This window comes from Pituophis catenifer, unplaced genomic scaffold (genome assembly GCF_029215685.1).
Source record: "Pituophis catenifer annectens isolate HBS135680 unplaced genomic scaffold, rPitCat1.0.hap2 SCAF_6, whole genome shotgun sequence".
Lineage (NCBI taxonomy): Eukaryota > Metazoa > Chordata > Lepidosauria > Squamata > Colubridae > Pituophis > Pituophis catenifer.
In genome coordinates, this window is record NW_027256886.1 from 38,635,884 (window position 1) to 38,656,150 (window position 20,267).

Below are 20,267 nucleotides of genomic sequence, written 5' to 3' on the forward strand. Positions count from 1 at the left end.
CGGCCGATCTTAGTACAGAGCAGGCAAAATGCCACCGGGCGAAGCTATCGCTTTAAATCTCTCCCGGAGAGTCTGCCTCGCCCTCGGAACGCGAGATTTTTTTTCCCCTCTCTCTCTTTTTATGAATGAAAGGCTTCTCAACAAAAATATGTAAATTAAGGCCGACTTGATTGGCTATATTTTCCCGAATGAGAAAAAAAAAAAAAAAGTTAGGCAGTTCATTGTTGCCGAGAGGCGGGTTTAGGATTGCTCTGGGAGGTGTTCTGACATACGAGCGCGATTGGGTGTCTGGTAGGGTAAACAAGCTGCGATTGACAGGCCGTGGCAGGGTTGTGGGCCAATGGGGACGGGGCGAGGCGGGCTCTGGAGGCCGTTCGGGGGCTTGGATAGCAGCCCGAAGACGACACAGGGCTTCTAGCGACTGCACCGCGGCAGCGCGATAGTTCTAACGGCAGGTGAGGAGGGGCAAAGCTCGCTTAGCCTTCGGGCTTGGGGTGAAAAATCCGGGCCCAGGATGCTAAGCTGTGGGGTCGGTGGGCTCGTGAGTCCCGGTGGGCGGCGGGAGCAGGTTTTCGGGGGGACAGGTGCTTAAGGTGTCTCCAAGATGCTGAGGATTGCGGGATATATGCGGAGAATACCGTTGCGACTTTTAACTCGAGTCTGCTGGGATAAGGCCGGCTTTCGGGAGGGAATGGGAGCAAGGGTTGCAAGAATGCATGGAAAGAGACAGTATGGCGAAGAATTGCGAGGGAAAGCTGTACAGCCGCGCCGCCACTGGCTGCAGCAGGCACTGGCTTCGCTGAGAGGATTGGTGGTGGTTTTTTTTTTTTTTTTTTTTTTTTTTTTTGGTGTTTTGTGAATGTGGGCGATTTTATGAATGGAGCTGGTTTTCTGTGAATGGAGCGCATGAGTGCGGGGGCGGGGGCTGAACCTTTTCGCGGCGTTCTGCTCAGGGGAGGGGGTGGTATATCTGAAGGCGTTTAATGAATGGAGTGCGTCCCTTGTTATTGCGAATGAGGCCCTGCGCTAGGGTTCTAGTTACGCTATACCTGCTCCGGTTGTTTGCTCTGCCATTCATAAAACTTAAGCCAGATTCGCGCGCGGCGCGGGGGAGGGGATTGTAACTCTATTGTTTGGCTACGTGAAAGGTTTTTCAGGGTTTTTTTACACAAGGTTCAGGAGAGGCAGAAGGAAAACGGTGGCTATAACGCAAAATGCGAAGCAGTGAATATGCTATTTTATCTTTCAGCGATTGCTTTAAATGTCAAACATTTTAAAACCGATCGGATAATTTAGAAATTTGGGGTTTTCTCTAGAATTCTAGTGGACAATTTCTGGATTTTCTTGCTGACATTTAGAAATAGTCTGCGACAGTTAATCTAGGATAGAGACGATCGTAAGCTGTTTTCTTACCACCCTCCAGTGCTATAAAAGCTTTCCAGAAGCTTTTCTTTAGAACATAAATGTTTTATCTTTGTCGACCATTTAGCAAAAACTGGCTGGACTAACTAGCTACAAAACTCTGCCTTGAAAAAAACATTCACAGGCTACTTAAAAGTCTTGAAAATTCCATCAGTAAAACAAGAGCTGAGTTATTTAGTGCCCTCTATCAGGAGTTATCTGATGTTTCTTAGCATTCTTTTGCTAAAACAGGAATACTTACAAGGGTATCCATCCTGAATTTATTTTGTAGGAAGTAAATAATGTTGAATGAAAATAAATTTAGTAAGCTCATGCTTAAGTTCTGGAAAATTACTTTCTCTGTTTATCTAAAACAGGCTAGGCATCTTCCATCTGAAAGCTGAGCTCTTACACAACAGAATTGATTTTCTTTGCACTTGTTGCTATTTATATTTTAGCTCTAGATCACCTAGAAAGGAAAACGAACTTGAAAACGTATGACCCTTTGGTTTGTAATCCATCGCTTTGTAATTGGAATTTGCTTTTTGTACTATCATAACTGTTTCCATAGTAATTCCGTGGCACAACCAATAAAGTTGAGACCTATCATCTGTTGGTTACAAAGAAAAATAAGATGATGGTAAAAAAATGAATAAATATAATAAAAACTAGATGAAGAAAAGTACTATAATGGGGAGTATAACAGATAATCCTCAAAGTTTTCAAATTATGCTCACATACTGTTAGAGAAAGTCTATTAAAATGCAATGGTTGGTTTCTTAAAAAAAAATATATCTATCTCTCTTCTCTCCAGTTTTAAATCTGCCGGAGCTAGATTTTGAACCCTTCTTATCCTGGAATTGCTCAATGCTAAAACCATTCAAAGGAATATTTAAGAATCAGCAAACACAATGGATGGCTTTTATGACCAGCAAGTCCCTTTCATGGTTCCTGGGGTATGTCTTGTATGGTTATATATTTTATGCAACTGTTTTCTTCATGCATGAAATTTTTCTACTAACACCTTCCCAAGTTTTTGTGCCAAGTTTTATTTATTTATTTGCTATTTGCCCTTTGTAGCTATATATATATATATATATATATATATATATATATATATATATATATATACACACATATTTTGCTTTCATTAGAAATCTTGCACGGATGAATGTCGTGGAAGGCCAGTGAATGAAAGAAAAAGGAAATTTCAAGACACTGATCTGGCTCATGATTCTGAAGGTAGACTCATTACCATCCTTAATAACACATCTAAACATTTTTGTATCTTTTTAGTAGCCTTTTTTTATTTTCTTTCAGAATTGTTTCAAGACCTTAGTCAGCTTCAGGAGGCTTGGTTAGCTGAAGGTAAATCCTATTGATATAACTTTCTACATTTTTATTGTTCTTTGTTAGCTGTTGATTATAGTTACCTGTGAAATTTGTTGCTGCCATGGTGTGGCCCTTTTCTCTGCATATCTAAACCTTATCTGCAATGCAAGCAAATGCATAGTCTTTAATATTGATCACAATTGTATTTTTCAAAATACTTGGAGTTTGTTTATTTAACAGAAACCCAGTTCATTTTTTTTTTCATTTTTGTAGCCCAAGTTCCTGATGATGAACAGTTTGTCCCAGATTTCCAGTCTGACAACTGTAAGTCATGTTCTTAATCTTTGATTTTCTTGCCCCAAAGATTACAAAATATTATAAAATAGGTGACTTGTTCCCTTGACCCTTCTGTTTGTGTGTCACCTGTATTAATAGAATGCAATTCCTCCGGGTACATGTTTATGGGATTTGAGAAGTCCTTGTGACTTGGAAGGGATGGGACTGAATAGGAAGGTATGGTGTTGGAGGCTCTATTAATAATGGCCTTGCTTTAACTGAAGAACTTTGGAACATTTGTGCGAAAATCTTTGAGGATGCGCCTAACCTTGATTCCCGCAGAATCCTTTCAAGCCCCCATGAATACTTCATAATGTAAGAGATATTAAAATCCATTTGCCAGTGAGCACACAAAAGCACTCTCACCAGCCCTGTGCCTCTAATTCCCTCAGTGACTTTCCTAGCTATTATAGCTATAGCTCATGAAGCTATGAAGGACAAAGCTTTGCTGGTGAAACTTGAGCAGCTTTAGGGAGTATTAGTCATTGGCAAGCCGCAGTTCTATGAAGGCAGCTACCAGAGTGCTCCCGCTGCATCACCAAGAGATTTCTGTCTTGTCTGTAGGGTTTAATAATCCATTCCTGGACCTGTTTATACCTCTTAATACAAGCATGTTTCATGCATAGTTTTCGCTGTGGGTTTGATGTGCTGCAAGAAATGATGTTCTTAAACATCAGTGCTCAGACAGTATTTATTTGGGACGGGGGCTTCTTTTATGTTTTTGATTTTGCTTAGCTGTTCTGGTTGCCCCAGTATCTAAAGGCAAAAAAAAAAAAAAACTATAGCCTGCAGAGGAACGGATTCTTGATTTCAGCTCTGTCACAGCATGCAATGGAATATCTTGTGCTACAGTAAATGCATGTTAATTATTGTCTTTTGATTACTTTGAAGTGAGTGGGAAAGTTGCCATGAGAGCTTCTCCAGACAGGCAACACGTTTGCTGGGGTTTGCTTGTACGTGTGTGTGAAAGATTGTGTGTGTGTGTATCCCAACCCTTCCCTCCTTTGGAGATGAAAGAGAGCCTGGAGTAATAAATTTTCTTCCTATGTTGACATTCTAGCCCAACCCTGCCAGTTCTTGCTGGGAGCAGTAGAAACTGAAGTTAGGCTGTGTGTTAGGTTGTGTGGGAGGATCTGTTGCTAGCAGAGATGTGTTCAGATACCTCTCCGCAGGCTTTGCCAGCCCAGAACCTGAAGGATTATATGAAAAAAACCAAATGTCTTCTAAAAGATGGGTGGTCCCAGTAAACCTAGCTTTCTTGCATTGGAGTAGCCAACAGTACATTAATGGTGATCAGTATTCATGATAACGCTAATGGCAGAAAATATTTCCATTGGAAGCAGGGTGGATTTGATTTAAATCGAGTCGATTTAAATCATGATTTAAATCATGATTTAAATCACTAGTAAAAAGACTTAATTTAAATCAACTCAATTTAAATCATAATTTTTAAAGAGCAACTGTCATCTCTGCTACTCCTTTGACCCACTGTTGACTCACCGACAGTCCCAGTGTTGCAGAATATACAGCCTTGTGCTACATAACTAAGCTCCATTTCATGCTGAATAAACTAAATTATTTATGTATCTTAAATAGAAAACTATCTTATGATAGATTTTTACCCCAAAAGTTTTTTATTAAAATAAATTCAATAAAAATAAAAAAAAATCTGATTTAAATCAAAAAAATCCGATTTAAATCAAAAAAATCTGATTTTTTTAAAAAAAATCATTGATTTTTATCCACCCTGATTGGAAGCAGATTTACATATGAAATAGTAATTTGTTTGGCTAATGCAGTGTTAAATCCTTCTGGATTTGGATTTTTTTTTAAAGTATCTCTAATTAAATGATTCAAAAGTCCACACGGGACAATATGGGTACCCAAACGTCTGAGAGTCACACCCTAAAAGTAGCTAATGGAACAGGACAAAAATTAGAGTCGATTTATATTGTGCTAAATTTAATTAAAATTAAATATAATTAATATGACTACTCTCCAGGCATTGTTTTCATAATTTTCTTCATCAGTCACATTAAAAGTTCAATTTAGCGATACCTTTTGGAGATCTCTGGAGGTTGTGACAGACATTTCCAGGGGTCACATGAAGCCTTGCAACCTCAAACTAAGATGTCCAAGTTCCAACTGGTCAAACTATAAGTGAAGTAAACTATAATTGATCTGAAACACAGCTCTACAGAATTCACTATGAGGTGTTATAGTAATTTGGGGAGAGTTGAGTATTGCCTTTTTTAGAACGATATCTGAAGAGGAAAATCTACAGATCAAAGATCTCTCTTGCATTTATGAAACCCAGTAGCAGTAAAGCTTGCTATAAAGAAGAGGAATATAGTCATAGAGGAAGTAAATGAATAAAGGGGGCACCGTTTGCACATTGAAAGGGGTTTTTTTGAAGCTCTGGTAGCATGGCGTAGATTTATAGTGTATGATTCATGATTAAAATTATTATTGTGAATTCTGGCACAAAAATCAACTGGTATAACTATTGGGTTAATCACAAACATATTTACTTAGAAGTAAATCCCATTTAAACTGGTGAGGCTTTGTGCCAAGTGAATAGATATTGCGTTGTTATTAAGGATACAGTTGATTCTGTCCTTGTTTTAAATGCTTGTCTGCTATGCGGGGGATTAGCGTAAGTGTTTTAAATGTATTTTAAATTCTGGGAAGATAATGTTGGGAGATTTTTCTTTCTTTTGATGCTTCTGATTATATAATTGCATAAATTCAAATTCTGGAGTACCTGTTTATATAGAATGTTTAGAGTATAATTTTTATGAAAGCAAAGGCACCAGTATGTCTCTGTGCGTGTCTTCCTCTAATTTAAAACTGTTAAATAAGAGTAAGAACAGCAGCTATAAGTATTTTCCCCAACCTAGTATTTTCCAGATGTCTTAGATACAGCTTCCTTCACAAGAAGAGAACAAGTTTCTATAACTTATAGGCTGATATAAGTTAACATGCTTGCCTTCTTTTTTTTACTTAAAAGACCTATTTTTGATCTTACTGTCTCTATCCTTTTTAAAGTGCTTGTATCTAAATATGCAATTTCTCTTTTTTGTTAATGAAGAAAGAAACAGTTGATAGCATTTGTTGTGTTGGTTCCGAATTGTTTCCTTCCTCGCGGTAACCATTTGATTTAGGGAAGAAAGTTTCTTTCCCTAGGGTAACAGTAACATAACTGCATAATTAGCACTATGTGGTGGGACACACCCATTGGAGGATGGGTGCTTCTGATATTACTTGTGACAAAACGTCTCTCTTTTTTTGCTCCATCTACACAACTGCATTTCTGGGTGACTATTTACAAATTCTTAAAAGACAAAGTATGTCTTCCAGGATGGATTTGATTTAAATCAACTCGATTTAAATCACAATTTAAATCATGATTTAAATCACTAGTAAAAAGGCTTGATTTAAATCAACTCGATTTAAATCATAATTTTTAAAGAGCAACTGTCATCTCTGCTACTCCTTTGACCCACTGTTGACTCACTGATAGTCCCAGTGTTGCAGAATATACAGCCTCATGCTACATAACTAAGCTCCATTTCATGCTGAATAAACTAAATTATTTATGTATCTTAAATAGAAAACTATCTTACGATAGATTTTTACCCCAAAAGTTTTTTATTAAAATAAATTCGATAAAAATAAAAAAAAATCCAATTTAAATAAAAAAAAAATCTGATTTTTTTTTATTTTTTAAAAAAAATCATTGATTTTTATCCACCCTGATATCTTCTACCTCATTTATATTCTTGGATCCTCTGAATGTGAATTATCTGGAATATCCACAGTGGAAAGGGGTGAAATACAAAGACCACTCATGTAGTGGTAAAATAGTACAGGTAGTCCTTGATTTACAGTAGTTCATTTAATGACCATTTGAAATTACAACAGCACTGAACAAAGTGACTTGTTACCATTTTTCACACTTATGACTGTTGTGGCACCTCCATGGTTATGTGATCAAAATTCAGACACTTGGCAACTGACTCATATTTATGATAGTTACAGTACCCTGGGGTCATGTGATCACCTTTTTGTGACCTTTTGACAAGCAAAGTCAATGGGGGAAGCTGGATTCACTTAACAACTGCAGCAAAAAAAAAAGATCTTAAAGTGGGACAAAACAACTGTCTCACTTAGCAGTTAGGCCTCAGTTGTGGTTGTAAGATGAGGACTACCTGTAGTGCAAATATTTTAAGTAATTTTTTGATAAATAAATAATAAAAAATAAAGCAAAACTGCTTGCTTGCCTTCATAGGTATTAAGCAAAGCTCTGAAGCTTTTGTGCACTGTTATAGAAGAGCAACAGGGGAAGCCAGATGTGTCTCTTGTGATAGTTCTAAATTGGGAAGATTTTTCCCCTCCCTAGCCCAGAAAAAGAATTGGCCATTTGTTCTTTCTGAATAAGAGCAACAGAGCAGAATACCTAAGCGCTTTTTCCCTAACTTCCAAATGTTTTTCATTCTGATGTATGAATTGCTTCATTTGGGCCATTGGGAATTATTTTTTGGCTAGGGTTCTGTTTTACAGCCAGCAGTCTGGGTTTGCTCCAAAATGTATGCTGGTCATTAAAACTGCAGTGAAAATTGGCATTATATTACTGGTCTATGTCAGAAGAATTGTTTAGTTCTGCTTCTGCTGGACAGTTCTGTTTGGCATTTTAAAAATAAAGAATTGCATTTCCTTTTCCTCATCAGAAAACGGTGTGTGTGTGTGTGCGCGTGTGTGTGTGTTATTGTTTATTTTAAATGAAGTTGTTTTAAGCTTGCCTTGCCTTCTATGCTCTGATTTTCTGTATGTAGGAGATTTTCAATAAGAAAGTTAAGCATGTGATCTCATAACATGGTATAATCGAGCTGCATCACATGATTTAGCTGGTTATTTATTTTGGCTCATTTGATTTATATAAGGAAAAAGTCGAATGAGAAGAGGCAAATCTTTGCAATTCCCTAACTGAACTGAGCAACCTCCCGCTAAAGGCAGGATAATTTTGACTCAATTTTGGCATCAGAGAATGGGGCAAAGCCACACTGACATAAAGCACAATATGTACAGCACATTTGGTGCTGTTTCAACATTATTTGCGTGCTTAGCTGGTGCCTATGTACAGTGGGCAAGATTAAAAACCTAAGACACCACTCACTCTAATAATCTTATATTCCTGGCTTTGAGCTGATGTGATCCATCCTATAGTTATACCAATAACTTGTCTTTTCAGACTCTAATTATAGTGAGGATATTAAAACATATACTTTCTCAGTACATATATGCAGACATACAAAGATGTGTGCGCGTGCACACATGTGTGCGCGTGCACTCCAGAACTCTTTTCACTGGGTATTGGCATGGGGGTCCAGACTCAATATTGCACACTTCAAAGTCTACTTTCCTGCTATTTGTAATTCTTTTTATCTAGCAGCATTTTTTAATCTTATTGCAGATTCGAGTAATGGATTACGTTTCATTGTTTCCTTGGAATATCAAAGAAAAAAAACATTTCCTTTTTTGTTCTTGGCTTATTGAAGGTTTTTAAAATATTTGGCAGCAATCTATTTAAAATACTTACCGTATTTTCTGGTGTATAAGACGACTGGGCGTATAAGACGACCCCGACTTTTCCTGTTAAAATATAGGGTTTGGACTATACTCACCATATAAGATTACCCCTCTTCCAACGCACACCAAATAAAAATTAAAAAACATCAACTGGCTCACCCACAATGTAAAAGCAGCTGTGCTAGACCCAAAATGGCCCCTGCAACAAGCAGGAACCTCACACAGCCACAAAAAGCCCAAAAAACAACTTTCACACTTTACACACACACAACACAACTCAACAGTCTCACCCACAATGTAAAAGCAGCTGTGCTAGACTCAAAATGGCCCCTGCAACAAGCAGGAATCTCACACAGCCCCAAAAAGCCCCCAAAAACAACTTTCACACTTTACACACACAAAATTCCACATACAGCTTTGTGAGATTTTGTGTGTTTGTGTAGTTAGAGTGAAACACTACAGAAACCCACTAAATCTCAGAAAGCTGCACAAATATTATTTTATTTTTATTTTTATACGAAAACTAAATTTAAAACTTCCTAAACTTTAAATGGCTAGGTCTAAAAAAGAACAACTAAAAAAACCCCCAATTAACTATTTTTTTAAAGCTCCCAAAGGGAAAAAAAACTTACCCAATAGAACAGAGGTCTCCAACCTTGGCAACTTTAAGACTTGTAGACTTCAACTCCCAGAATTCCTCAGCCAGCTTTGTTTTGCTGGCTGAGGAATTTTGGGAGTTGAAGTCCACAACTCCTGCCTGCTTGATTGGAGGCAGGGAGTTGCTTGCTGATGGAATGGATTCAGGCAAGCGAAGCAAGGCAGCGAAGCAAGGCAAGCGTTGCGATTAGCAGCTAAGGTAAGCAAGCTGGAGGGGGAAAACTTTTTTCCTTTTACAGGGCTCTGGGCTCTGGCGATCCCAGCTGAGTTGCCTGATTGGCAAGCAACTCAGCTGGGATCGTCAGAGCTGGGATCGCCAGAGACATTTAAGGCTTGTCAGAGTCTTTTGGGCTGGTCTGCCTGGTTACAGGAGAACGACACCCGGCGTATAAGACGACCCCCGACTTTTGAGAAGATTTTCATGTGTTAAAAAGTCGTCTTATACGCCGGAAAATACGGTATTCCCTTTTCCCTTTCAGTCCATTTGAATGTTAGCAAGAAGTTATATAAACAAGGTTAAATATGCCTGGAAGAGCCAGCATGATGTATTGGTTAAGAAACTGGGTCGGTAAATTCTAGTCCTGTCTTGGGCATCTTGAGCTATTCAGTCTGCCTCAGCCCTAGGAAAGGGGCAATGGCAAGCTACTTCCAAAAAACCTTGCCAAGGAAACTGCAGAGAGTAGTCCAGAGAGTGAGGAGTCAACTCAATTCCATGTTAGCCCTTTTCTGGTTTTTGTTTTCATCCATCAGATCTTTGCAGAAGCCATTTGTTTTACAAAGGGGGGGAAAGAGAAAAATTATTCCTAACTGAAATATGAAAAGTCGGTCTGCCCAGACAAGTTCTGGATAGCTTCCTAAAATGTTTGATTGTAAATTTCGGTTACCCTTTGTATGAAGAGAGCTGGCACAGGAGAGAGCGAGAGAAAGAGTCTGGTTGATTGCTTAATTGGGCAGTGAAACTGTCTCCTGTAATCTGAAATTAATACTTTGTTGCTCTGTCTCAAAGCATCCCAAATCAATAGTTCCTCTTTAGTTGTATTAATTTTCCTTAGCTAAGAACAAATGCGAAAGAATGCACAAAAATAATAACTGGTTGCTGTTTTCATGATCCATTTTAGCATGGTAATTTTTGCATCAAATTCAAAATGTGATAGAGTGTATTTTAAAAAATAGCCAAGAGTGATTCCTGAGTCCGTCTCCAGTTAATACCCCAAGTCCAACCTAGATCAGACTTAAAAATATAGTAGGTTCCTGTTCAGTTAATCATATACATATCCAGTAATCATTATAATACATTTAATTATAATCAATTATACATCCAATAATCTGCAATAATGCACTATTCTGAGGAAGTGAGCAATGGGTGGAGCTGTACACTGTGATGGGGAAGGGTGAGGAGACAATGTGTAAGATGATTTGATTTATATACTAATATCTCACAGCACTCAGGGTTGCTTCCAGTGATAAAATCATAATTTAAAAAGTATTAACATTTCAAAACATTAAAAAAAGCTTAGAACTAAAAGATTATTATTAATGGTAAAACTATTTAAAACCAGCTTTGATAGGGTCATTCAAGTATCAAAATAAACAGGCGTTTAGCCACTTTCTACAAAAAGAAAGGGATCCATTTTTCCAAAGCTCTGATGCTGCTATTGAAAAAAATTGTCATAAACATATGGTCTAGCAACTTCACAGGTTAGCAATCACTTACTTCTCAGCAGATCTCAAATTGTGATATGGTCAGTATTGAATAAGGTACTGTTTCAGATATCCAGATCCAAAGCCATTTGAGATGGAGATAAATCTAAAGATAAATGTCAGCATATTAAATTGGGCCTGGTGTACTGTTGAAAGCCAGTGTTTTACAACAGAGCAGAAATAACATATTCCCATATTCTGTGCCCATATCCTTTCCTGGCTGCAGTATCCTGCACCAACCGTAGTCTCAGCTGACTTTAACAGCAGCTGTACATAAAATGGATTAGAATAATCCAGCCAGAAGATTACCAGTCTGTACATTGTTGAGGTCAGGCTATCTTCATCCAGAAATGGCTGGAGTTAACTTTACCAGTTGTACATAAGTGCTCCTGGTCATTAAGGTCATTTAATATTTACATTCATTGACAATTTGCAATTCCAAGAGCACTCCCAAATCCTGTATTTTGTACTATATGACAGGAGTACAGATTGGGTAATCTGGAAGAGACTTTATTAAAAAAAAAAAAGAAACCCTTTTCTCTTTATGTTAATAGGGGCTATACTCTGTTCCAACCTTGATTCCATCACAATCATTGGGAATATTGTAGCTGTAGTCTAATTTAACCCAGCTATAATCTAGAACCCAAGATTGGGAACTACTATTTTAGAGCTCTTGCCCCTTCAAGAGCCTAGTTTTTGCTCTTACTTTCAGCAACCAAACTTCTCTGCCAATTCATGCTGTGGTAGTTCTTGAACAAAACAAGTGTGTTACACTGGGATTGTAATTTGAATTTCTTAACTCTTGTCATAAATAGGGATACAAGAACTGCTTAAAGGAATTGGAGTAGGACATCCATAAGCATTAAAACAAATGAGCCTAATGGGCAGCAAAGAAAAAGTTACTTTTTAAAATAAGTTTTAGGTTTTTTTCTTTCTCCTTGTCAAGGGGCATTTCCGGACCTCACCACAAGTTATGTTGCACAATCATTTGGGTTTGCAGCGAACTCTGTGAAATAGCTAGCTCCTTCTTATTTATTCAGGACATTTCTGCAGTGTTTGAATTCCTTACATAAACATCCACAGTACAAGCTCCTCTGTGTAGGACAGCTGGTCTCTGTTATAATCTTAAGTGTCATTTCCCTTCTCCTGATTGGTAGTGCTCAGCTGTGAGGATAGAGGGTTTTTTGTGAATGGATGGAGTATTCCAAATTGGTTGTGAATGGAGGGCGGTGCCTTCTTTCAGCCTCCCCCCCCCTTTCAATGAATAACTAAGCTCCATTGTGCTGCTGGCAGAAAAACAACAGTTCAAACAACACAGAGATTGTTGGAAAGAAACATGCTTGTGACTGACAGCTGGAACACCTCCAATGTGAGTTTCCTGCTGTTTGCTGTTCAGCAAGGCCCTGCCTAATAGGAAGAGGGTGGGGAGAGGGGAGAGGGCAATTTTAAGGGAAAAAATTAACACTTGAAATACCAGAAGACAGCCAATATGAATAGTAACTAGAGACATGTACTGTAATTCTTTTTTTTTTTTTTAAAGGTTTTGATCACCTACGGTACACTATTCATTGATTTTGTGGGAGACAAATGATAGCTGGAGCCTTTCCTTGAAAATGAATTCTGGTCTTAATTTTGCCCTTGAGAAGTATTGTATGCCAAGAAGCTCTGTGATCTCCTGTTTTGTCTTCCTACATAATTAATTATTTGGATTGGTCCCACTTCTGTCATTCAGATTCATTCCTGGGAAGTGATCCACAATGCAGGAGTCCGTGTTTCTAAATCTCTTGCAAAACAAGACTACTAATTGTTAGTGATGCCCGAAAGCTGTCACATCCAGGCAATCTACTCATGGTGTAATAGCTGTGTACTTGGTCTTAGGGGATCGGGTGGATAATACTCCACTTCTGGCTAAGCAAAGCTGTTTTGTTCAGGCACTATTTAGGTAGAAAATTCTGATGCATATGCCTTTTCCTTAAATGTCTTCTCCTAGAAAGTATGTTAAATATGTATTGATTGTTTTAAAAATTAAATGTATCAGAGCTTCATGGACTAATAGTAGGATAATGGCATATGTGTATGTCTACGTACATTCGCATTTTGGGGTATTACCAAAAGTGAACCCGTTTAGTCGTCAAAAGATGGCCTATTACAAGTTTCTCCTCCTTTTGAATTACCTGGATCATGGACCCAGGTAATCAGCTTCTCAATGGTGCCCCCATTTTATTGAATACCCTCCCCAGAAGTATGGATGGCCCTGACCCTGCTGGTCTTTCATGAAGAAACTAAAGCAGTTTTATTTGATCCCTGGCTTAAGCCCTTATATTAGGTAAATTTCGTAATTACTGGTTTTTAACTGTAATGCCTTTACTGTTTGCAATGACTTTCATCTTGTGTAGTTCCATTGTTTACTGTGCTCAGAGTATAATTTAGTTACTATTGACTTTTAAAGATATTAATTTTAATTTTACTGTTTACAATAAGAATTTACTTTTGTTTCTGTGTTTGATTTTCTTTTACCCCACCCAAACTCCCATTAATGCTAAAATAGATTAAAATAATACTAAATAAACTATATGTTCTTTCCTCACATAATTTGAAATTTTCCTAAAGAAATCTATGGAATGAATGGAAGTTGGAATGTACGTTCTTTTCAGGTTTCAGACTAAATCCAGGACTTGTTAGATTTCAGGTTATTTAGAGATTGAATAATCGAAGTACAAAAGTGTGCTTCCAAAATCTAGAAATTGAATAAATATACTTTTTTCCAAATGCTCTAAACACCTGCATGCACCAAATGCTCTAAACACTTGCATGCACCAAGTTCCAGGTTCAATTTCTTGCAGTTCTAGATGGGCTGGGAAGAGAACCCTTATCTGAATATTTGAAGACCAGCTAACATTCAGGGTCTTGGTTCACACATTGTGCTGAGCTAGAGTTCCCTGAACCGATAATTCAGAAACTAAGTATATGCAAGTTTCCAGGGTCTTTTTGCATCTTCTGTGTCTTCCCAAATTGTGCCACTAAAATTCAGCAGTCGGGAGGACACGGATGGCTTGTTTGCTTTTCTCCAAATTAGAACTGACATGGGCAATTGTCCAATAGATTAGCCTATCTGTTTTTAATTTTCAAAAGCAATCCTTGAAAGAAGGCCAAAAATCTCAATCCTGCCTCCTACAGCTTTGTCATCCCCTTTTTTCTGGTGGCCTTTGGTGCCTCTCCAAAATTATAACCTTACCTCCCCTGTGTTAAATCTTATTTAATAATGGTTTGTTGAATAAATCAAAACTGCTTAGGCTGCAACTTGAGGTAAGCCACGACTCATATTTTATAAACCATATTAGCCGTGTTTACACAATCCACGAAGTCAGAAGCAAATCATCTTGTGTGATAGGGTAACATGTGAACCTGTTCTATATATACAATACTGAGTTCGGTGGCTTAATAGACAGAATACTACATAGGTGCTATGTAGTTCTTTTCCCTTTTGCTGAACCGAACTTTCAGGTAAAACATTTTTCTTGTGAAGGGAAAAACAGCATTAGTTCCACTTTGAAATGTATCGAGCTAGATGCTTGATCAACTCATTCTTGGCTTGAGGCTTTTTCCAGTACCACGATAAATCTGCCATGTAATTGTTCTCCAAAGATGGGGGGGGAGCATTGAGGACAAGTTCCTGTAAGGATAATTAGCTTCAGTATGAAATGAGGAGAGACACTAAGATCGAAAGCAGCTATTAGAATCATAATGAAGCAAGTGCTGGGGAACTGATATGTGATAACACAGCTTGGGTTGTACATATTGGTATTCTCTTGAGATATTTTTATAATATTGGTATAGAAGTAATTGCATTGGACTGTTCTCCTTGGCAACCTTCCCTTTCCCGTGGCCCTAAGTATAATTTACCCCTTTGCTATGATTGAAGAATGGTCAATCCTCGAAATGCCTTCTTTGGTCTTCCACATTTAACGCCAGCTTTTCAGGGTGTGTTCAGATTGGTACACAAACAAATCCAGTTGAACTTAAATGGCAGAGTACAGCTGATCAGCATGTAAATGATGAATAGTCAGAGATGCTATGTGCATCATCTTTCCATGGGTGATTGCCAAATGCTAACTTGTATTGAGAAGAAGCAGGCAAGACTCACATGTCCTCTGCTAATTTCTGGCATCAGTCTAACTGGGCATGTTCCTTTTCCATCTTGTTTTGTACTGTAGCTATAAAAGATTGCACTTAAGAACCTCCCTTGAAACAAAATGGCTGTTACTCTATTTTAGAGTCAAAGTACTTATGCTGACCTGCAATACATCTCTAAATCAACAATTTCTTATCCAACATGATGGCAAATCTGATGTTTTCCAGGGAATTTGGGTTGGGTTCCTTAATAACTAAGGCTGATGAGAATTGAAGTTCAAAGCGTCTGGAGAATAGCACATTTAGGAAGTGTGATGTATTCACTGGCAATTCATGAATAAAGCTACGTAATATCAAATTCTGCAATCTATGTGGCTTCAAAAAATATCTTCCAGACATAGATTGTGACTGTATACATGATCCAGTTTACATTTTTTCAAGCGTACAGTACACTTGCCTAAGTGGGAATGTTTCCCCCCAAAAAAGCCCAGTATAAACCTGTACTTAAAAGGGCTCAATCTGAAAGAAACATACTGTAAAGATCATCTGCTTTCTATTGGTGTCCCCAAATAGATGATCTCATGCTGCCCAATAGGAGCATTTCTACAATGCTATAGATGATAAGTAGGGGAAAGCAAGCACCACCAACAGAACAACAATATGCTTAATATAGACATCAGTACATTGTTAAAATAGCCATCGGCTAAAATAAAGAATCTAATCCCCTATGAGAACAAATTGTTGACAGAGGTTTTGCTACAAACAGTATGGACCTTCCCAGTTTGATTTGGCAGTGTTGTTGAATCCACATAATCCTGGTTTATCATGATAGATTTTAGCATGGCTGCTTTTTGTTGATGCAGTTTTAGTATAAAGAATCTATTTTTATGCAACTTGCATTAGTGCTCAAACTGTCTTGTGTAATAATACAAAGATACCACTGTCCATATACGTAGTGATCTGCATGCTAAAGTACTCTTCAAAAAACCTGATCCCATGGAAGCTTGGGTTGAATTCAGAGCTGTGTATTTTTAGACTCAGTTAAGCTGGGAGTTGTCATGACTAGTATTGAAGCAAGGTGTTTCTTCCTAATGAGGTCATTTCCTACTTTGAAATTGATCTCCCAGCCTTGGCATAGATAGATTATTCTTCTTGTCAAATCTTGCTTAGAAATGTCAATGCCATGAAAAATAATTCCTTCTCAAAAGTATGTGGGAATGTCAGGATACCTTATTTGAAAGATGCAGTTGCCAGCATTTTTCTTTTTCCTTTTAGTGGCAAATGAGGATGGGCACTTGCTCAAATCAGTTAGATCTCCTGGCATTTCCACAGTGTTTTGTTACATCAGCATAAAAACAGATTCAAAGTGCAGAGTTGCATTCAGGGCATCCTGTGCAATGGTTATACTATGTTTAATTGAATGTTCTCCCACCATCTTGTTTTCATTTATTTTTTAAAACATTTTCAACAGCTATGACATTGTTTTAATTGTTGGTTGTACGCCACCCAGTCATTTTCTGTGAAATAGGCAGCCCTATGACTTTTTAAAAAATAAATGTATGCACATATACCTACAGTGATTTCAGAAATCTGTGTACCTGATAAAGTATTATTTATGAGTACTGGAATTCATGGATTTAACACCTTTTCCTTTTCATTAAAATTGGGGTTAGGCTTAATATTTCAATTGCATAAATTGTTTAAAGTGTGTTTATTCAATTCTTTGTTTTGATCTTTTTGTCCAATACTTAGCTGCAGTCAAGCATGGTGTTATTTTCTAGTAGTACTCAGGTTGTATTTTGTGTTGGGAAGCTGGATTGGCATTAGAAGGAAAAGATGTTTGAACTCCATGGTTCTACTGAAATTTCATTCCAGATTTGCTTCTGACTGTAGTGTCAAAGCGTACACTATCATATTCCAAATTGCCTTGTGTTCACAATTTTGTGCTCTTGGCTTCCCTTCTTGTTAACTTGGACAGAATTAACTCCAGGAATGAGTTAAAAATCTGTCTTATTCTGGACAATTGCCAACCCAATTCTCATTAGTAGCCTTATTTTTTCCTCTACTTCCTTTCATATTGCTGCTGCAACTAGTTCTGTTTGCTGCTACTCGGCACTTAATTTTTTTTCTTTTCTGGATATTAACATGAAGAAACTTTATGTCATTTATAAATTACCCATATGAACAATACATAATTATAGAAACTAAAATGTGCACTCCTGTAAGATTCAGTAACATTTTAAAGAAAATATGTACTATATATGTTGTAACTCAGGACCTATAACTAACACCTGGCTGTCTGTATATAGTAAATATATATAGGAATTTAAGTTATACATCATATATTTAATTTATGACACATGCATTGATTCTCTTCCATTGTTTTTAATTCAGTGGTACTTCATGCGCCACCACCAGCTAAGATTAAGAGAGAACTGCACAGCCCCTCTTCAGAGCTGTCCACCTGTAGTCACGAGCAGGTGCTCTGTGCTAACTATGGAGAAAAGTGCCTCTACAATTATTGGTACGTAGAATCAGTTTGCAAAACCACTGTTAAATGATTGACAGTTCCTAGAAACTGAACCAGGCCCATGTGAATAATCAAAGAAATTCCATCCATCGATTAAAAATATTAATCAATCACATCAACAGTTTAATCAAGAATTGATTTAAAACACTTGAAAGAGAATTGGAGTAGGAAAACAGGGAGAATAAAAAATGGTATTGGTACTGCTTTGGCAAGATGGCCCCCGATAATCATTTTTTGTATGTTTGAATAATTGAAAGATAATTATTATAACTTCGTTTTAACATTTAGTTGGTTGATTTCTGGGGGGAAATGTGCAAACAGTAGACTGAGACCTTTTTGTCTTGCAAAATGAAACCATTATTTTGTAAGTTATGCCAAGATAAACCACCTGTCAGGAGAGTTGCTCCTGAAGCCTTACAAGCTTAATTATTTACCTGGAAAGCTATTTGCAACTTGATATTAGCGCCTATGCTTAGTTGCAAGGCACTGGACATAGATTTGGATTCCTGTGGCCTTCGTGACATCTTCCAATGCAGTATAACTCAAATCAGATAGCTTGCATAATGGGAAGCTGTTTTGATGGGGGAGTAATTGTAACAACTCTATTCTGTACCCTGAATTGTTTACCTTGCTATCCCCATGCCTTTTTTGGAACATCATCCACCCCAAATCATTGTAAGTTCTAACATGGTGCTTTTGATATTCTAAAATAGCTTTCTTCAACCTAGTGCTTTTCACGTATGTTAGAGTGGCAGCTGCCAAAGTAGCATTAAACACTTCTAAAAGCCATTAAGCTAGGGAGAGCTGCTATAACCCAAGAAATAATTTCAATATTTACTGGTTTAATAGCTGTTTTATCTAGCACTCTTGTTCATACAGATAGCAATGGCTCTGTATGTTGCCATACATTTAAACTGTCTTTAATTATTGCAAGTAATTGCAAGACTTTCACACAAGTGTATATGAGTCCCTGCTCATAGGGGAAGAGGGGTAGGAATTGCACCAGGGCAACCTGCAGAATGATTGGTATCAGTCCTGTTTGCTCTCCTGATTAGAATTGGTTCTTAATTATTTGAGGTGGGGACAAAGGGGGAGGGAAGGCACTTTGGGGCAGGGTTTCCGTAGGAAAGAAGAGAATGCACACAATCGGAAGCTACAATTATGCCTGAGAAAATTGTGAGAAAAGTGTTTTAAAATGAGCCCTATGACTCAGCCTGTTTGTCGCTTGCTTGAAGTACAAAGATTCCCTTGGGCCTCTGATCGGCCTTAACTGTTACTTCCTGACAACCATGAAATGCAAACAAGCCTGAACTGTCAAGGACTTGAAGCTGAAGCTGAGTAAATGGTTCCTGCCTGTTTTAAATTGTGCTTCTTTTCTCTTCTTTTTTCTCTGCTCTCTGAACAGTGCCTATGATAGGAAGCCCCCCGCTGGGTTCAAGCCATTAACTCCACCCACTACCCCAGCTTCACCTGCACTTCAGAGCGGCGCCCTTCCGCCTCCACCTTTGCCCGCCACACCTGCACATGTCAGCCCAGCAGGCCCATTGCAGGGTGCCCCTCCTCCCACCCCTCATCCTCTTCAGGAACCAAGGCAGCAACCCTTTGCTATACCTCGACCACCTCATCAGCCTATCCAGATGCCAAAGATAATGCCTGAAAACCAGTACCCAACAGAACACAGGTAAAGGGGGTGGAGTTTTTTTCCCCCACTTGGAGATTTTTTTTTTCTTATCCAGTGGCCTTGTGATCTGACAGAGACATCATATTTTGTTTGCTAATTCTATATCCCATTTCTTGAGTTCAAAATGGTGTGAGTGAGTGAGAGAGAGAGAGAGAATATCATCTTCCTCACATTCTCTTGTCCAGTTTGTCCCACAATAATTTGGTGAGGCAGGCTGGGCTGTGAGGGGATAAACTGGTTTAAATTACCCAGGGAGGTGCTAAGGTTGAATGTGAAAATGAAACTGAACCTCTCAGTTTGGTATTGCTGAAAGTGTATCATTATTTTGATACATGCCTGCCCAAAAACCCAGATTATTATCAGAAATCTTTTGCTATGAGAATGCACAGGTATCTCTGTATTTTCAGGTTGTTCGAGAATGTTCACTGTGATTCGTTTAAGTTGGGAAATATATCTAAAATGGAATTAACAATTCAAATTTCAGATCAATATTTCATACTTACTTTTCCTTGTTCAATAGTTAAGGAAGCCAGATATTTCTTGGATAGAATATATATATCTGATGTTGTTAAAGAGTTAAGTGGCTGATATTCTGAATAGATCATTTTAATCAATGGCCCTTGGCCTTTTTATTCAGTATACACATTGTATTACATGTAATTTATTACATCTATTACTTGATTTTATTTAGAACTATCAGAGGAAAACATGATCTTAACCATATAAAATATTTACTGGTCACTATTTGAATCTTCCCATTTGAAATATGCAACATGTTTTTATAGCCTGCCCTTCTGTGAAACTTTCAAGAGGCTTCACCATTTCAGAATGTTAATCAGACTGAAATAATTTCAAATATTATGTCTTGTTTGTCAAGACATATTAATACTAACAACCGTAGTGACATTT

The 20,267-nt window shown here is 37.8% G+C and overlaps 1 protein-coding gene across 2 annotated transcripts in view; it reads left to right on the plus strand.

Annotated features, from left to right (window-relative positions):
• Positions 1–368: 368 nt before the first annotated feature.
• The window catches only part of ETV5 (ETS variant transcription factor 5), a 33,705-nt gene continuing 13,806 nt past the window's right edge, over positions 369–20,267 (plus strand). Inside the window, exons 1-7 of one of the 2 annotated variants that reach the window (XM_070945436.1) lie at positions 369–455; positions 2,216–2,357; positions 2,556–2,643; positions 2,722–2,769; positions 3,007–3,057; positions 17,542–17,671; positions 19,083–19,358. In XM_070945436.1, coding sequence (XP_070801537.1) covers positions 2,313–2,357; positions 2,556–2,643; positions 2,722–2,769; positions 3,007–3,057; positions 17,542–17,671; positions 19,083–19,358 — 638 coding nt within the window. In that variant the 5' untranslated portion in view covers positions 369–455; positions 2,216–2,312. Of the gene's footprint in view, positions 456–2,215; positions 2,358–2,555; positions 2,770–3,006; positions 3,058–17,541; positions 17,672–19,082; positions 19,359–20,267 lie in introns of both variants that reach the window. The other variant, XM_070945435.1, reaches the window with a different exon arrangement.